At 59.2% G+C, this 19,380-nt stretch overlaps 1 protein-coding gene across 1 annotated transcript in view; it reads left to right on the top strand.

Annotated features, from left to right (window-relative positions):
- Positions 1-1,711: 1,711 nt before the first annotated feature.
- Positions 1,712-19,380, top strand: part of HDAC5 (histone deacetylase 5) — a 70,036-nt gene continuing 52,367 nt past the window's right edge. Inside the window, exon 1 of the mRNA XM_074940528.1 lies at positions 1,712-1,877. Within this exon, the coding sequence (XP_074796629.1) occupies positions 1,727-1,877 (151 nt within the window). The 5' untranslated portion in view covers positions 1,712-1,726. The remainder of the gene's footprint in view (positions 1,878-19,380) is intronic.

Here is a 19,380-nt window from a genome sequence, read left to right on the forward strand (position 1 = left end):
CCCCTAAAGGCGTCCCCCGGCCGAGCTGCCAGCCCCGGCGCTGGACGGGCGGGCAGACGGCACGGTCAGAGTGCCCCCAACCCCAGCGCTGGGCAGGCGGACGGGCAGGAGGCGCGGCCGGAGCGCTGGGAGGACGGGTGGCGTGGTGCAGCCCCGGGGGCACACCGCGGCCCCTAGCCTGCCTGCCCCAGCCTCTGGCACAAAGGGAAGCCTAGACAGGCTGGGGTCTGGGGGTGGAGCCTGGGCAGGGGGACATCAGGCTGTCTGGGAAGGCAGAGCCTTCCCGTGCCTACGATACCCACCGCCCATGTGTGCAGCCGTGTGAGGGTTAGTTAGCCAGTCCTGTTTGCTATTGCTAATCCGTGCTGTCTGGCTGTTGGGTCTGTCTCGCTGCCCCTCACCGGGGTATCTGAGCACCTTCCACATCAAATCAAGAGCCAAGCCCCTGGTGCGTTTTGTGGGGTCTCTGGCCCTTCTCCCTTTTGGGGCTCAAAACTTGGGGGAGGGTTTTGTTTTGAGGTTTTTTTTAAAGATTGGATTAATTTCCTCCAGGTCGGGGGGGGGGGGGTCAGGGTTGAAGGTTGGGGTTTGACGGCAGGAGGGCTGGTCAGGGTTGTCTGGGGGGAGGAGGGGGGATAGGGCAGGAAGGTGGGGGTCCCAGTTGAAAGTTGGGGTCTGGGGGTAGCAAATGCAAAGGCTATTTCGAAGCCATCCCCCGTAGATCTTCCGCTGATCTAGTCAATTTCAGACTAGGGGCAAAGAATACTGTAGAAATTAACTTTTTTTCTCCCCGCCGCCTCTCATGTTTCTCCCCCCACCCCCCCCAAAATCCAATCTGTCTCTCTCCTGGCTCTGTTTGGCAGGGCTCTCAGCCCTCCTTCCCCTCTCCCACCCCCAGGGAGGCAATTCCACTGACCCCTTTGGTAAAAGCTTTATCTGCTAGGCAGGCCCCTACGAACAATCCCAGGTCCCTGAGCATTGGGCTATTTATAGCCGGCTCCTCCCCTTCAGTTCTATTTTAGGTCACCCTGGGCAGCTGCTGTCTCACTGGGTGGGAAGGATGGGAGAGGAAAAAAAAAAATGAGATAAAGGGAATTGTCGGTGGCGCAATTAGCAAAGGGCTTCATGGGCAAGCCCAGCCCCTTCTGCTTCGCAGGACATCTTAGCTCAGTCGTGTTTTGGTGACGCTGGGAGCCAGCTCGGTCTCCGCTCCTGTGCCGATGCCTGATCCGTGCTGTTCCTCCCGGGCGGGGAGCTGCCTCCCGGCGTGAATCAGACCGTGCCTGAGATGTGAAACCCTCCTTCTTCTCTAGACTAGCGGCTGGACCCCCTTCCGGAACAGCGGGCCCTTCCCACGCCTGGCCTCTGCTGTCTGCAGTTGGCATAAACAGTGACTATTATAATTTTGTTTGCAAGATTTGAATATTATTTGTTTGGCCCAGCAGACGAACCTTTTTGGGGTTGCTGTCGAACGCTGCTCGCTGACTCGGATGCTTTAACTTTTCCTTGGAGACCTCCGCCTTTTGCTCTTTGCGGGTGGAGGGCGGGGGGGCGATGTCTGATGGTTTTCAGCTGAGATTCGGCACAACGGACCCCCCCCTCCTGTTGCAAAGGAAAGCTCCCTTGCCCTGCGCCGGATTGTAAGGCGAAGGTGGGACAGGGAAGGAAGCCAGCGTGGATTGCCTTGCCGGGCCCTGCGGTAGCTGGTGTCTGAGTAGTTCCTGGCATGCTGCTCATGCCCAGGGCGCTGGGGCCGCCCGCGATGTTGCAGACTATTTACGAGAGCGAATCGTGTTTTTCTTCAGATGGGGTATCCGGACGCGAGCAGTCGCTGGAGCTCCTTTCGCGGACTCAGATCCATGGCCTTCCCGTGGCAGGTGAGTGCAGCGCGATCGTTAATTTGGCCTTGTCAACGCTGTTGATTGCCCTGAGCGTCTGGAACGGAGCAGGAGGTGTGCCTCTGGCATTGGTGGGGGCCGGACCCTGCCACGGGGCCGCTCCATCCGTGCAGGGTGCTGTGCATCTCGTAGGATCAGGCCCACAGTGTTGCAAATACGGAGCTGGGTTTATAAAATTGCCCAGGGGGACAGGTTTTCGAGGGCTCAGCGCTGGTGCTCTGGGGCAGGTTTTCCAAAGGGCGCTCTGCCCCGCTCGCCCTTTCGGAAATCTGGCCCTCATTCTGGGTGCTGAGCTCTCTTGGGAATTCTAGTCCTAGGGCACGATCCTGCCGTGTACGCTGAGCCCCGCGATGCAAGAGTTGCTCAGGGTTGGGTTTACCCTTCGCGGAGCCAGGCAGATGGTCAGGGTTTCGTAATGCCGTGTGGCTTTTCTTTGGATCCTTTGAGTCTTCACTCCGGGGTTAAGGTGCTCGGAAGCTGAATGAAAGCCTGGGAATATGGGACGGACTTGCCTGCCAGCAGCTGCTTCTGCCAAGCACCCTTTTCCTTTCCCTGTCAGAAGGACTCAGCGCATGGGTTGATTTTGATGGCGGCCCCGTGATATTCCAGCTCCTGCCACGTCCCTGAGCCAGCCAGCTGCGGTATCGGCCTGGGCCAGATCCTCAGCGGCTGTAAATGGATGTAGCTCCATTGGGTTCCACCCTGACTTACAATTGAGCAGCTGTCTCTGTTGCCCCAACAGGGATTCAGCCCCTGCTGCCCCTCAGAGCCGGATCCAAACCTGGGGAAGTGTATGGCAAGACTCCCCCCTCCCCCCCACCAGTGGCTGCAGTGGGCTTTGGATTGGGTCCTCAGGACACAACTGGCCCTGAATAGAGACCGTGGTGGGTGGCGGCCCGCACCAGTGCCCACTGCCGAGGTTTTGGCTCCGAGCTGGCACAGATGGCAGCTGCAGAATGGGTCACTAAATGACCTTTGGCCCGGAGAGGTGGCAGCCCGGTTTCCCCTGCGGTGCGGGGAAGCACGGTCCGTCGCGGCATGTCCGTGGAGGGGTTGGGTCTCTTGAGGTTGTGTGTGTTGGTGGGAGTGACAGGCGACCTTGCGCTGTGGGACGATGCGTCCAGGGCTCGAGGCGTTCGGCGGGGCACGGCTCCTGTCCCTTCACACGCACGCCTCGTTGTCCGGTGTTGATTCATTTAGCTGCCGGCCACCTCAGGGCGAGGGGCTCCGGCTTTCTAACTTCCCAGCGCCGTCAGCCTCGGTGGCGTTTAAGGAATGAGAATCGCTCGGAGCGTCAGTTTCCAGCATGGGCCCCTGCGAGCAGGGAGGGTTGATCTGTCAGTGACAAGGGCAGGGGGTGGATGCAGGGACATTCTGCCCTGATTTACCACCCCCACCTCTGGCTTCTTGAGATCTTCAGCCCTCCTCTGAAGGCAGAAGGGAGATACTCCCTCCCCTCTTCCAGTTTGGCCTGCAGCCCCATTCAGTGCCCGGTTGCAACTGGCTTCTGCAGATAGAGCCCCCTGCAGCGCCGGCAGCCCCTCGGATCTCAAGTGGACAGCGTCAGCTTCCATTTTAGCCCCAGCTCGCTGCCTTTAGGTACCTGAGATGTTAATAGCACGGCCTCCCTTCCTTCCTTCCCTGGATTGGGAGATGCCTCTGAACTGCTGGGCTGCCCCCACCCCTCCTGTAGCTGACCGCCTCTCAAAATTGCACAGCGTGTGCCCCCGCCTCCCCCCCTCCCCGCCCTCCCTTCTCATCACAAAGAAGGGCTCCGTGTTCACAAACCGCATCCATGCACTTGCGTCAACCGGGATGTGGAGTTTGGAGCTGGTGCTCACAGGGTGAAGGAAATGGGGGGCAGCAGAGGGGCGTGGGGGTGCGGGAGAGAAACCCAGAAGCCCGTCGCCTTTTGATTGCGCAGAACCGTGCGCAACGGGGTCGGTGCCTGCCAGGCTGGGAGACGCGCTGGCCCGTCAGTGCCTGGCATGGCAAATGGGTGAGTGAGGGTGTGTAACAAGGGTAAGCAAGGGAGAGGATGTAGGGCTGGATGATGTGCAGGTAGTTGTCAGCATTACCTAATCCTGGTGGAGTTTGCAGCTGGCCGGATCCCCTGGCTTTGGGAGGATTTGCTTGTGTGTGCGCGTGCGTCAGGATTTGGGTGCCTGGTTACTACAAGTTGTAAAGCAGCCTGGCTGGGGCTTGGTCTGACTCCGCTTGGATGCTGTGGCTCCATGGGAAGTGATGGGTTTGATGCAGGACTCGCAGGGTGAGCTTTTTTCACACAACACACAGTCAACCTGTGGAACTCCTTGCCAGAGGATGTTGTGAAGGCCAAGACCATAACAGGGTTCAAAAAAGAACTAGATAAATTCATGGAGGATAGGTCTGTCAATGGCTGTTAGCCAGGATGGGCAGGGATGGTGTCCCTAGCCTCTGTTTGCCAGAAGCTGGCAATGGGTGACAGGGGATGGATCACTTCTTGATTCCCTGGTCTGTTCATTCCCTCTGGGGCTCCTGGCATTGGCCACTGTCGGAAGACAGGAGACTGGGCTAGATGGACCTTTGCTCTGACCCAGTGTGGCCGTTCTTATGTTCCCATGGCCTCGTGTTCAGTTATCGCCGGACTCGCCTGGAGACGCTCTCAGGACGAGCTGCGGGGTGGGGAAAGGGTGGGGAGTGGGGGGCGTGGGCATGATCCTGGCCCTTTCAAAGCGGAATGGTTCTGGTGTGCAGTTGAATGAAAAGATACGCCTGGAAATCCATCCTGGGCAAGGTTATGACTTTGTCACTGAATTTTTTAGTAAATTTCGTTGCAGAGGTGGGGTGGGGGGACTAATAAGCCACAGAAAGGTCACCAAATAATGTTTTTTTGCTCCATCAGTATACACAAGACAGTAGTGGGGGGTGCTGAAAAGTGAGGCTGGGGGGCGGAAGGGGGAGAGCGAAACTGATCTGCACTCACCTCACAGCGGCAGCTCCTGCCCACGAGTCTGGGCCCGGTTCCTTGCTCTGGGCATTGAGACCCAGGACATCTGGTCGTAGCGTGACTCAGGTTTGGCCTATCTGCCCCTCTCTGTCTATGGAGGGGTGGACGGGCCAAACCGGAACGGCCCAGCGACCCCGTGCATCAGGTCACAATGCTGCTTGGCTTGGGGGCTCTGATCACCTGTGATTTCACAGCCAGCTCAGGGGTAACGCAAAGGCACCGGTTTTCAGCCCAGGACGGAGGTGGTCCCAGCTGGAGTCTGCCTCGGGCTTTATTGAATAGAATATTAGTAGCCACCAGTCAGGCGCTTTCCCGCGACGACAAAATCGGGGCAAACGGTTTAACTGCCCCCCGATTCACAGCGGCGTTTGCCCTTTAACTCGTCCTGCCCTATAGACAGCAGCTGGTCAATGCGGTCTGACCCTGTGCATCCCCAGGGCTCAGAGAGGCAGCCCTGCTCCCCATTTCACAGAAGGAGGGAAAGTGATTTGCCCAGAGAGACACAGCAAGGCAGTGGCAGGGCTGGGGATTACATCTAGGTCTCTGCTCCCCGTCCCGTGCCCTGCCCACCACTGCCTCCAGAAGTGAGCTTCTTACGCGCTCGCTGCGCCTCGGCCTCTGTCCAGCGCTGTAACTGTTCAGCCTGGGTTCCCTAGAGCACAGCGACCTGCGGGCCCTGGGTTGTGCTCTGCTCGGCTCGTGTCGCCCGGGGGAGGTGCTGGACGAGGCGCCATCGGGCTCTAGGCGCTGCTGAGCCGTGAAGTTACAAAGCGCATCCCGGAGGGGCGCCCTCCAGGCATGGAAATGGACGCGGCGTGTCTGATCATGCCGGGGGCGGGGGGGGGGTCGGCACGGAAACCCCACCCGCCTTGCTGCTTGTGTCCAAGGGAAGCTCATGCATCGGCCCCTCAGTGCGAATGTTTAAAAGGAGCGCGAGTCGCCGTTCGCCAGCCGTGAGTCACCCTGTCTGCAAAACCAGAGGGCCGGGAATGCAGGGCCGCTCCGGCCAGCTCACCGGCTTGGCATCTCCGAGGGCACTCGCACAGCATCGCCAGGCCAGGCTAATAAAGGATTTTTTTTTTTTAGAGGGGGAGGAATGTGGAATGTAAACACACTTTCAAATAGAAACCTTGTAACCTTCTGGGATAAACAGGCGGTCGCGGGGCAGGGGGAAAGGCCGGAGACTCCACATGGGATGTTTCAAGTGATATTCCACACCTCTCCCCTTTCATTGTGGGGGTGAGAGGAAAGATGGCAAAGGAGTTAACCCTGGGGTTCGTGTACACTGCACACTAAGCCCAGACTCAGGTCTGAGTCCAAGCCCCCCTTCTGTCCACACGCACCTCAGTCTGACTTGGATTGGCGTGCACTCAGGACCCGGGTCCTAGGACCCTGCGAAGGGGGCTTGTCAGAGCCTGAGTCTTGCGGGCACTCGGGTCCAAAGCCCCGTCCTTTTGCAGGGGGCACGCAGCTCAAGTCGCAGTCCCGAGTTAGAAGGTCCGTGTGGTGCAGTGCGGACGTGTTAGCACGGCTGAGAGACCCAGCAACTGCCAACCCAGGTTTACAATGCAGTGTGGATGCTCCAGCACGGGGTTGGAAACGCCAAGGCCACAAACCTGGGTCCTACAGACCCGGGCCCAGTGTGCAGTATAGACGTACCCTCTGTGTCTTAAATCGGGGCACCCAAGAACTGAGGCCCGCAAAACTAGAGGCACTTTTGAGATGGCATTTCTACAGCATTTTGCTCCAAACTGCTTCAGAAATGATCAACGCTAAAATGCAGCCAGCTCTGGGGTGGAGGGCAGCAGGCCCCTTGGCACGCTACACACGAGTCATAAGGGGATTGGATCTGATGGCTCCCACCGGATCTTGGTCCACACTGTGTGTTGGCTTCTCCTGGCTGAGTCTGGGGCTAGTTTGGGAGGAGCAGACGGCAGGCAGGGCAGAGACAGGGGTTTGGGATAGCACAGCATCTTGCCGGTCAGGGTTAGTGTCTCGGTAGAGGGATGGGAGTGGTGCACAATAAGAGGTACTGCAGGTCAGGAACCAGGGGCTGGAGGCAGTGAGGTCGTGGGGAGTGGCACTAAAAACCAGGAGACCTAGGTTCTATTCCTGGCCACTGACTCACTCTGTGGCCTTGGGCAAGTCATTCAGCTTCTCTGTGCCTCAGTTTCCCCATATCTTGTTTATGTTACAGAAGTGACTAAAGGCCTGATTGTGCTCTGTGCTGTACAAACACACAGTGAAAGATGGCCCCGGCCCCAGAGAGTTCCTAGGATAAATAAACAAGACAGCTGCGGGGTGGGAGAGGAGGCCACTTGCCGGAAGTCGCTCATCAGCTCAGTGGAAGAGCTGGGAATGGACCCTGGGTCTCCTGACGTATGCCACCCACTAGGTTGGAGACTCTCCCCTCCCTGACAGCAGCTAGAGGTGCTGACCTACCCTTGTAAAGTGCTCTGAGCCAAACCATAACGGGCGGTGCTGATAGATCCCCATCCCAGCTATTGAAATTCCCATTTCACAGCAGTGACTTTTGTCGCTGTGAAAACCCGGCTGGCTTTTACACTGCTGAAAGTTTCCGGGGCTGTTGCCTGGGGAAAAGCCCTGCGCTGGTTTTACAGCCTGCTAGGCTGTGGGATTGCAGTGTGCACACCGTCTGGGCTGCTGTTACCCTCGCTGCTTATCAGGGCTGGGGCAGGCCAATCCGAGCCCCTCCGCAGAGCTGTCTGGGTGTCCCCCCCCCCCCCGTCCCCCCCGGACGCAATACACAAGGTTCAACCCTGCCCTGCAAGGGAGAAAAGAGGGGCATGTCAGGAGGAGGGTAACCAGACCAGGGGTCTGCAGACCTGTGTTCCATTCCCACCTCTGCCACTGCCTTGCTGGGTGATCTTCGGCCAGTCACTTTAACCTCTCTGTGACTCAGTTTCCCTTCTCACTCTGTTTTCAAGTGGGAGCTCTCTCAGGCAGGGCTGTCTCTCACCAGCTGTCTACGCAGCGCCCAGCACGGAGGGCCTTGATTTTGACTGTGGCCGCGGTGCTACTGGAATAAAAGTAATCTGCCTCCTAGATATGTCCAGCTGGGGCTGTGATAACTGGGGAATCTGCCCACTGGGCTGTGCGGCTCATGGTGAGTGGGGTGATGTTGTATCTCCTTTATTTCAGGCTGGACGTTGTCACTTGCTGATTCTCACTCACCAGCCCTGTGCTGCCAATCGAGTTGAAATGTCTCCTCTCCCCCCCAAATAGCTGTCAGAGCGAGGGACCGGCCACCCCAGGGTGCTGGATTGCAAAGCCAGCCCAGGCTGGGTACTTGTGACTCTGCCCTGAATGTTATTGGGCTCAGGTTGTGCTCGGCGGAGTGTGTGTGTCTATGACAGCAGGGGAAGGGGAAAAAATCACCCGGGGGGTGGGGGGGAATGGATCCGAAACCAGGAGAGAGAGAGATGCAGAGAGGAGACTGACTGAAGGAGCAGAGATGGGGGAGAGAGAGAAACCCCCTGTGTACTGACCTGTTAACGATTTATATTTCGGTGCCACCCAAGGGTCCCGCTCGTACCCAAGCGCGGCGTGAGAGGCAGTCCTTGCCTAGTCAGGCTGTCTCTAGGGCAGCCCACTTATCCTGGTCTCGTGTGTGTGTGTGTGTGTGTGTGTGTCACGGAGTGTGGGGGAGTCCAGGCCCTGCACCCCTCTTCCTGGGATTCACTGAGACTCTCAGCCAGCCAGTAAAACAGAAGGTTTATTGGACAACAGGAACACAGTCCAAAACAGAGCTTGTGGGTACACCCAGGGCCCCTCAGTGAAGTCCTTCTGGGGGAGCAGGGAGCTTAGACCCCAGCCCTGGGGTTCCCTGTGTTCCTCCACCCAGCCCCAAACTGAAAACCAAACCCACCGAGCAGGTTCCCTGCTGCAGCCTCCGTCCACATTCCTGGGCAGAGGTGTTACCTCCCCCTCCCCCTCCTGGCTCAGGTGACAGGCTCTCAGGTCTCCCATCCCCAGGGCACATTCCCAGGTCAACACTCCCCCCTCCCTGCTGCGTCACATCGTCACATCTCTCCCCCCTTCGAGACTGAACGGAGCGGGGTCACTGTGACCAGTGACCTGGGGAAGTTCGGGTCCCCCTCTCCGGGACAGCGCATCCGCTATCAGGTTGGCACTTCCCTTCACGTGGACCACGTCCATGTCGTAATCCTGCAGGAGCAGGCTCCACCTCAGGAGCTTGGCGTTGGCTCCTTTCATCTGGTGCAGCCAGGTCAGGGGAGAGTGGTCGGTGTAGACGGTGAAGTGTCGCCCGAAGAGATAGGGCTCTAGTTTCTTGAGGGCCCACACCATGGCCAGGCACTCCTTCTCGATGGCCGCGTAGTGTTGCTCCCGGGGTAGCAACTTCTTGCTCAGGTACACGATGGGGTGTCTCTCCCCCTTTTCATCCTCCTGCATTAACACCGCCCCCAGTCCCGTGTCGGAGGCGTCGGTGAACACCACAAAGGGCTTGTCAAAGTCTGGGTTTGCTAGAACTGGGCCACTGACCAGAGCCTCCTTCAGCGCCCGGAAAGCCTCCTGGCACTGCTCGGTCCAGACCACCTTGTCTGGCTTCCCCTTCTTGCATAGCTCAGTGATGGGGGTGGCTATGGCGCTAAAGTGGGGCACAAATCTTCGGTAGTATCCTGCCATCCCAATAAAGGCTTGGACCTGCTTTTTGGTGTGGGGAGCGGGCCAGTCTCTGATCACCTCCACCTTGGCCGGTTCCGGCTTTAGGCGGCCGCTCCCCACCCGATGGCCCAGGTAAGATACTTCAGCCATCCCCACCTTGCACTTCTCCGCTTTGACAGTCAGCCCAGCCCCCTGGAGTCGGTCCAGCACTTGTCTAACCTGGGACACGTGGTCCTCCCAGGTCTGGCTAAAGACACAGATGTCGTCAATATACGCCACGGCAAAACTCTCCATCCCCCTCAGGAGCTGGTCCACCAGGCGCTGGAAGGTGGCCGGCGCTCCCTTGAGGCCGAAAGGCAGGGTCAGAAACTCATAGAGCCCCAGAGGGGTGATAAAGGCCGATTTCAGCCGGGCATCTGCATCCAGCGGCACTTGCCAGTAGCCCTTTGTAAGGTCCATGGTGGTAAGGTACCGAGCTCCTCCCAGCTTGTCTAGGAGCTCGTCCGGCCTGGGCATGGGGTAGGCATCCGATACAGTGATGGCATTGAGCTTCCGATAGTCCACACAGAACCGGACTGACCCATCCTTTTTGGGGACCAGCACCACCGGCGAGGCCCAAGGGCTGGCCGATGGCTGGATCACCCCCAAAGCCAGCATGTCCCGGACCTCTCTTTCCAGGTCCTGAGCAGTTTTCCCTGTGACTCGGAAGGGGGAGCATCTTATCGGCGGGTGCGACCCTGTCTGCACCCGGTGGACAGTCAGATTAGTGCGTCCAGGCTGGTTGGAAAACAGCTGTCGGTACGGATGCAGCACCCCCCTGACCTCAGCTTGCTGGGCAGGGGTGAGCTGATCCGAGAGGGGGATTGTTTCCAGGGGGGAACCAGCTCTGGTCCCAGGGAATAGATCTACTAAAGGGTCATCTCCCTGCTCCTCCCACTGACCACACACAGCTAACACCACATTCCCCCTGGCATAATATGGCTTCATCATATTCACATGGTACACCCGGCGGTGGTGGGCCCGGTTCGACAGCTCCACCACATAGTTTACCTCATTGAGCTGCTTGACGACCTTGAACGGGCCCTCCCAGGCGGCCTGTAGTTTGTTCTTTCTCACGGGGATGAGAACCATCACCTGATCCCCGGTGGCGTAGGCACGGGCCCGCGCCGTGCGGTCATACCAGACCTTCTGCTTCCTCTGGGCTCTGGCCAGATTCTCCCTGGCCAGGCCCATGAGTTCAGCCAGTCTCTCTCGGAAGGTCAGGACATACTCCACCACTGACTCTCCATCGGGAGTGGCCTTCCCCTCCCACTCGTCTCTCATCAGGTCCAGGGGGCCCCTCACCCTCCTTCCATATAACAGTTCGAAAGGCGAAAATCCGGTAGACTCCTGGGGCACCTCCCTGTACGCGAACAGCAGGTGAGGTAAGTACTTGTCCCAATCCTGCGGGTGCTGGTTCATAAAGGTTTTCAGCATCATCTTTAGCGTCCCGTTAAACCTCTCCACCAGCCCATTGGACTGGGGGTGATACGCTGAGGCCCAGTCATGCCGGACCCCACATTTCTCCCACAAGCACCGGAGCAGGGCCGACATGAAGTTGGAGCCTTGGTCTGTCAAGACTTCCCTGGGGAACCCCACTCGGCTGAAAATGGTCAGGAGCGCATCTGCCACGGTGTCTGCTTCAATGGAAGCTAAGGGCACTGCCTCGGGGTAGCGGGTGGCGAAATCTACCACCACCAGAATGTATTTCTTCCCCGACCGGGTCGTCTTGCTGAGAGGCCCCACGATGTCCATGGCCACCTTCTGGAAAGGCTCCTCTATGATGGGCAAAGGTCTCAACGCCGCTTTCCCCTTGTCCCGGGCCTTCCCCACCCTCTGACAGGGGTCACAGGATCGGCAATACTGCCGGACGGTGGTAAAGACCCTGGGCCAGTAAAAGTTCTGTAGCAACCTCTGCCGGGTGCGCCGGATTCCCTGGTGCCCTGCGAGGGGGATGTCATGGGCCAGGGACAGGAGCTTGCGGCGGTATTTCTGGGGGACCACCAGCTGCCTCCTGATCCCACAGGACTCCCCTTCCCCTGGGGGAGCCCATTCTCGGTACAGGAACCCCTTCTCCCACAGGAACCTCTCCTGGCAGCCTCTCCTCATGGTCCGTCCCTCACTGAGGTCGGCCAGGTCCCTGAGCTTCTGCAAGGAGGGATCTTTCCTCAACTCGGCCTGGAACTCAGCGGCTGGGGAAGGGATGGGGCCCGGTTCCCCCTCCGTGGCCAGGTCTGAGGCCGCAGCCTCTCTGAGCCGTGCCCCTCGGCGCTCCCTCCCCACCCGAGTAGGGTCTCGCGCCTCCAGTGTGGTACCCTCCCCAGGGTCAGGTCGCAGTGCCCCTCGCCGGCTCTGGCTACGGGTCACAACCAGGGCGGTCTGGGGGTCGCTTGGCCAGTCCTCTAGGTCTCCCCCCATCAAAACTTCAGTGGGCAAATGGTGGTGTACCCCCACATCCTTGGGGCCCTCCTTGGTCCCCCATTTCAGGTGTACCCTTGCCACGGGCACCTTAAATGGGGTCCCGCCCACCCCCGTCAGGGTCAGGTAGGTGTTGGGCACCACCCGATCTGGGGCCACCACCTCGGGCCGGGCCAGCGTCACCTCCGCGCCCGTATCCCAGTATCCATTGACCTTCCTCCCATCCACCTCCAGGGGAACAAGGCACTCTCTCCGGAGGGACAGCCCCGCACCCACCCTGTAAACCGAGCACCCTGAGTCCAGAGCCTCCAGCCCTCTGGCGGGGCTGGCTGGGGGTACTCTTCCCTCCTGAGCAGGTGGCAAACTGGTAGCCCCCCTTTCCTGGGTCGCCTGCCCCTCGTCCAGCTGAGTCCCTACCCAGTTAACCCTGGGTAGGTTGGGTCTGCTCAGTTTGTCCCTGAGCCCGGGGCACTGGGCCCGTACGTGGCCTCTCTGGCCACAGTGATAGCAGCTCAGGTCACGTTGGTCCCCTCGAACGGGTCGGAGGGGCCCGACACCAGGCGTTCCCCTTTGGAGGGGGTTCTCCCTATTTCCCCGCTGGGAGGCCCCATGGTGACTCTCTCTCTGCATCGGGGGGGGCCTGTTCTTTTGGGACTCCTCCCGGCTACCCCCTGACCGACTGTTCACAAACTCGTCGGCCAGCTGCCCTGCATGCTGGGGGTTCGCGAGCTTTTTGTCCACCAGCCACAGCCTCAGGTCGGAAGGGCACTGTTCATACAGGTGCTCCAGTACAAACAGGTCAAGCAGGTCCTCTTTAGTTTGGGCCCCCGCTGTCCACTTGCGGGCATATCCCTGCATCCTGTTGACCAGTTGTAGGTAGGTGACCTCAGGCGTTTTACGCTGACTCCGGAACCTTCTCCGGTACATCTCGGGGGTCAGCCCAAACTCACGGAGCAGGGCCTGTTTGAACAGTTCATAGTCCCCTGCCTCTGCCCCTGTCATCCGGCTGTAGACCTCCACGGCTTTGGGGTCCAGTAAGGGGGTGAGGAACTGGAGCCTGTCTGCAGGGTCAACCCTGTGCAGCTCGCAGGCATTCTCAAAGGCCGTCAGGAAGCTATCTATGTCCTCCCCCTCCTTCCGCTGGGCCAGGAAGCACTTATCAAAGCTCCTTGCAGTCTTGGGTCCCCCCTCACTCACCGCAGCCGGGGCCCCACTGCTCCTCAGCCTGGCCAGCTCCAGTTCATGCTGTCTTTGTTTCTCCTTCTCCTGCTGCTCATGTTGACGTTCCCTCTCCTTCTCCTGACGCTCCCTCTCCTTCTCCTCCTGCTCATGCTGACGCTCCCTCTCCTTCTCCTGACGCTCCCTCTCCTTCTCCTGACGCTCCCTCTCCTTCTCCTCCTGCTCATGTTGACGTTGTTTCTCCTCATGTTGACGTTGTTTTTCATGATCCTCCAGCTCCCTCATTTTCCTCTCCCTCTCCCATTCCAGCCGCATCCGCTCCAGGGATGGGGAGCTCCGCTGGGAGGATCCCCTGCTGGCTGCTGGGGTCAGGGGGCCCTCGGTATTCGTTGGGCTTCCCACAACCCCTCCCCCAGGCATAGGTAGGAAGGGTCTCGGGGTGTCCTGGGCAGCAGTCTGACCCCTCCCAGCCTGGTCAGGCCCCAGGGCCCACGCTGCGTCCGCCGGGCGGCTTCCCTCAGGGACAGGGATCGGGTCATCCAAGCGATCCCTCTCCTCCAGCTGGGCAATCAGCTGTTCCTTGGTGGACCTCCCGACGCGCAGCCCCCTCTGCCTGCACAGCTCCACCAGGTCGCTCTTAAGGCGTTTAGCGTACATCTCCCGGCTGGCCACTCGCAGGCCGGGCAGCTGTCCACGGTTTCCAGGAAAAGCCCCTAGTGTGCCAGTCCTTCTTGAGGTCACCACCTCTTTGCCAGGGTCGAGCTGCAGACTCCTCCGCCCCTGGGACCGCTCGCTGCAATCCCCCGGGGGACCCTGTTACTGCAAAAGTCCTTCTCTCTGGTCACACACTCCCAGGGGTTAACCGCCCCCTGAAACCGTCTCTCTCTGAATCTTCAGCACGCCTGGTCCCCGTCAATCCCCCTTCGTTTTACTGTTCCCCAGTCACTTACTGCAGGAAGCGCCGTTCACGGGGTGCAGTAGATCCCACCGCTGCCACCAGTTGTCACGGAGTGTGGGGGAGTCCAGGCCCTGCACCCCTCTTCCTGGGATTCACTGAGACTCTCAGCCAGCCAGTAAAACAGAAGGTTTATTGGACAACAGGAACACAGTCCAAAACAGAGCTTGTGGGTACACCCAGGGCCCCTCAGTGAAGTCCTTCTGGGGGAGCAGGGAGCTTAGACCCCAGCCCTGGGGTTCCCTGTGTTCCTCCACCCAGCCCCAAACTGAAAACCAAACCCACCGAGCAGGTTCCCTGCTGCAGCCTCCGTCCACATTCCTGGGCAGAGGTGTTACCTCCCCCTCCCCCTCCTGGCTCAGGTGACAGGCTCTCAGGTCTCCCATCCCCAGGGCACATTCCCAGGTCAACACTCCCCCCTCCCTGCTGCGTCACATCGTCACAGTGTGTGTGTGTGTGTGTGTGATTTGAACTGAAGCAACCCCTAGGGCCTCCCCCCGAAAGCGTGCCAGGTACTGCAGAGATGTAGTGAGACAGCACTGGCCCCCAGGAGCTTACCGTCTAGAGAGACTGGGCGGACGGCAGAGAGGGATTCTGGGACACGGAGGCTGGTTTTTCAAGGGCTCAACGCCCCACAATTGAGCCCAGATTTTCAGAAATCCTCAGCCCCCAGCGGCAGCCACAGTGACCCCTCTGGCACTGCTCTCCGGAGAATGAGGCCCCAGCCCTTTCGAAAATATACCCTAGTGTGACGTGCGTAGGGACCCACAGGGAGTGTGTCTGGGCCACCAGCTCTCCTGTGACCCAAGCCCCCTTCCTCGCCTGAGTTTCCACCCTCTTGTGTCTTACAGACATCAGATCCCACCAGACTCCCCGCTTTTGCTGGCAGGAAGAGCACTCCTGCGCAGTTGAGGTGCGATTGGCAAAGACCGATCCCCGAACGTGATCCCCCTGTCGCTGGTGTGAGTCCAGAGGCCTGGGTGGAGCTCACTCCTGGTTTACACGGGTGAAAGCGGGCCCTCTGTCGCCAGAGCTCCATGGGCAGCTGGTGCCAGCTGCGGTAGTGGACTCGCTCTGGTGGCTCCAGCCCCGCTCGCTTGATTTCTCAATCCGGCTATTCCCGGTGGCAACGTGATCATGTAGGGCGCTTTCGAAAGCATGCCAGCGGCTAAGAATACCGGGCCGGTATTTTTAGAGCTGAGTTTTAAGCTGCTTTTCGCTGCCAGCTTGGCAGCAAGCGCTGCTCTCATCCCGCTCCGCTGCGGAGCCTGGCAGCTGTGTTTGTTGCGGGAAGGAAGCTGCGCTCCTGCTGTGCCATGGCCTTGCCAGGCAGCCGGCTGGGAAGGAGAGGTAGAGCTGGCTCACCAGCCTTAGCTGTACGGTTTATTTCTTTGGTCCTTTGTAAAGGCCCGGGAGGCACCCAGCAGTTAATCATCCCTCTCTGCATGGTGGAGATAAGATCTGACCCCACCAAGGATGCCACGCCAGGCCGCTAACCTCCCTGTCCTCGCCCAGGGTGTTCTGTACTGCAGTAACCTCCAGCGGCCCCATGTGCCTGGTGCTGTACGTACGCCTGGCAAAAGACAGCCCCTGTCCCGGGGAATTGACTATCGAAACAGTGGGAGAAGGGACCAGCCGTTGGACTGAGAGGTGACATGCAGGGAGTCTGTGGCAGAGATAGGACGCATCGTCTTCCAAGTTTGAGGCCAGGGCTTTTAACCACAAGGCCAGCCATGCTTTATGCCCTGCCTCCCTGCCCTCCAGCCTTAGCTACATGGCTGTTCACGGGAGAGAAGTGTTCACGCAGGGCGGCCCCTGTTAGCCAACCAGTTTATAAACCAATTCAACTCATAAACCAATTCAACTCAGCAAGATCTTGTGATTCTTGTGTAAACAAGGCTCCAGGCCCCAGGGGGAAGGCGTGATAGTTTCCCGGCCTCCTGGATGGGCCGGGGAAGGTATCACCCCAGCCTGAGCCGACGTGAAGGGTGGAGGATCCAGTCCTAGCCAGGGAGGGAACTGGACAGGTCCAGTGCTGGCCGGCGGCTGCCCTCAAGGCCTGTCATGGGCTGCAGAAAACTTTCTCTGATCTGGAAATAGCTAATGCAGGGGCATCGTGCAGGCAAGTGTAAAATCCCCTATAACGCCGGGCGATGCCTCCCAGTGGAAGCTGCTCCTGGCGGCCGCAGGTTTTAAACCCTGCTGGTGGTTCTGCAATCAGCTGCATCCACTCGGCTCTGAGCAGAGCCCGGGAACCGCTGCTGCCTAGCTCAGAGCCCTGGTGGGGGGCTGGGGTTCTGGTTCGGCCCCCGGGGAAGCTGCCAGGGCGTTGGGTTTGGGCCCTTCTCTCAGCAGGAGAGAAGTTTCAATGGCAGAGCAGCGGGGCCGGGGAGAGCCCAGACGGGTGGAGGCTAAAGTCGCCCCGTGCCCTGCAGGGAAGCTGTGCTCCTGGCCCTGGGGCTCTAGTGAGACGCAGCGTTGGGTTCCTAGTCCTCACTGCCACCAGCTATCCAAGCCGTGAGGGAGGAGAGGGCCCCGGGCTGGACCTCAAGGGCTTGCCACTGACCTTGGGCAGGCTGATGGATCCACTCCCCTCCGTCACAGGGATGTTGGGAGGCTGGAGTCCAGCAGTGAGTGCGAGGTGCTTGGGGGCCTGCATGGCTGGGGCGCTGGGTGACCTCTGAGGGACTGCTGGGAGCTCAGGAGCTGGGTGGTTGCTTCCAACCAGAGGCTCCCCCTGTCCCCCGCGGCGTCCCTCCCCAGCCTGCTCTCGCTCCCTGCGATTGGGGTGCAGCGTTGATTCCTGTACGGTGTCACCTCTGTTTTACAGGTGGGGAAACCGAGGCACAGGGCCATCCAAGCCAGAATTTTCTTAAGTGTTCAGCACCCACAATTGGGGCTAGATTTCCTCCCCCCCGACTCCCCTGCAAGGACGTCAGTTTCCAATTTAAGCACCTAAATAAGCAGCCTTATTCATAGAGAGACTGGGATTCAGGACGTGGGAGAGTGTGGCCTAGTGGCCAGAGTTAGGTGGTAGGACTGCTGGAGTCTCTTCCCAGCTCTGCCACTGATATGCTGTGTGACCTTGGGCAAGTCCCTTTCTGTGCATAATATTTTAATGCTTTTGTCCAGGAGGCTTTCAGATCCTTGGGGGGAAATGCTCTGTCTATCTTTATCTGCTCCCCCCCAGCGCCCCGGCCCGCCTGTCTGGAGCAGGCTCCGATGGGTTTGCAATGTTCGCAGCTCTTTTGGAGGAGAGGGACATTTCAGGAGAACAAAGCATCCTGGTTCGCCCCCCTACACAGAGTGATTCTGGCCCTGAGTCTTCCCTGCAGGGGCTCGCCCCGCTGTCACTGCTCCGTGGGGAGGAGGCTCCCGCCAGCAGCCTCTCCCCTGGCCTTGCAGACCCTCTATGGGCAGTCCTCAGAGCTGTTTCCTTGGGCACTTGCAGCTGGGTATTGTCCCTGCTGCTGAAGAAGAATTGCACCATCTCCTTGGAGTGGAAAATTAATTGCTTGCAAGTGTCAGGCGCGAGGTCCCCTTGGTCCCAATTAAAGCAGTGGGAGCCTGTTTCTCGGGGGCTTCCTACCTACGTAAATCCCTCTCCCCAGAGTGCCTGCCACCCCTGAGGAGTGTCCCTCACTTCCAGGCGCGGCCGAGACTTCCCTGCGCCTCAGACTGCCCAGGGGTGGGGCAGACCAGGGAGGGAAAAACGCAGGAGGGATTTGCGCCTTCCTTCAAGGAAATCTGAGCTTTGTATACTCGTCCTTTCGCTGTCCCTGTCTCCCCAGGAGGGGGTGCGGTGAGGGGATGGTAGCGCTGACGGGGCGGGGGGGGAGCACCCAGCCTGTCCCAGCAGGGGGTGCGGTGGGGGGATGGTAGTGCGGGCGGGGCGGGGGGGGGAGCACCCAGCCTGTCCCAGCAGGGGGATAGTGCAGAAGTGTCTATGCCCAGCAAACCAATGCAGGTTTCAGGAGGTGGCTGTTCAGTGGGGATCTCTTTAAAAACCGGGATCCTGCACCCGATGCCTCGTGCAGGCTGGATTTCTTCCCTGGGTTTTTAGGGGGCCAGACCTGGAGTGCTCTGGATTTCAAAAGCAGGGTGCAAGGGCCAGCTAGTGGGTTGGAACCCGGGGCCAGAGAGCCAGCACTCCCGGGTTTTCTTTCAGGGGCTCAGCTCCTGCTTTGTGCTCAGAGCAGGGGTCAGGGAAGCAGGACTCCTGGGTTCTCGTCCCAGCTATGCCAAAGGCCCGCTACGTGACACAGAGCAAGTCGGTTCCCCACTCGGCGGCTCAATCCCGCCGGGCGGTAGGGTGGGGTAACCCCGATGCGCTGCTGGGGCTTTACCGTTTGCAAAGCGCTCTCGAGACCTTTGGACAAAATTCCAAATCTATTATTATCCTGGCTGGGGGTTTTCTCGGCGGGGGGATTGAATCAACACAGACGCCAAGACTGAGCTCGGAGACGAATTGCTTTCCCTTAAAGAAACTGGGGAAATCTCTCCAAGGGCTTTGGAGTTACAGGAGTGGCACCAACCGCGCTGGGTTCCCAAGGCGGCATGGGGACCCCTCGGGATCTGCCCTCTGCGCCCTGTACTTCTGTCACCTCGAGATGTTCCACCACCCAGCAACCTTTCCTTTGACCCCGATGATCTCACCACTGTTGCTTTCGGAGGTTGCCAACCTGGCTCTGACGCAGCCTCCAAAAGGGACTGGCCCAGCTCGGGGGAGGTAGATTCCACTCTCAGATGGACCCGTGGCTACCGCAATCCCTGGCCACAGCGGTGGTTTGATTGCATGGTTTGTTTACAAAGCTGTTTTCTTCCCCTTCAAACCTTCATGGGCTCTTTTAAAGAGACACCGTTCTAAAATAAGAGTGAAGCTGAACTCACAGGGCCTGGATTTTCTGCGGAGCCGGATTCTTGCTCCCGTAAATCAGGAGTCTCTCCACTGGCACAAAACGGCCAGGTGCAGAGAAGAGTCGGGCTCAAAGGGTAAAAATATACCGAGCGTTTCTGGTGACCACCGTCGTAAACCAGGGTCATGGCAGCAAAACCACAGGCTGGCAAGCACCACCTGCTAGGGAGTTTTGAGGTGGGTTGTAAAACTCCTGAAAATAGACTCAGTGCAGGATGAAACTGCCGGCCGTTTTGCTACCACCCCCCATCAGTCTGGCTTTGAACATTCCTTTGCAGCAGTAGCATGGCCTAGTGGGTAGAGCGCCGCGGTAGTGGTCAGGTAATCTGTTTTTGCCCAG

This window comes from Natator depressus, chromosome 27, assembly GCF_965152275.1.
Source record: "Natator depressus isolate rNatDep1 chromosome 27, rNatDep2.hap1, whole genome shotgun sequence".
Lineage (NCBI taxonomy): Eukaryota > Metazoa > Chordata > Testudines > Cheloniidae > Natator > Natator depressus.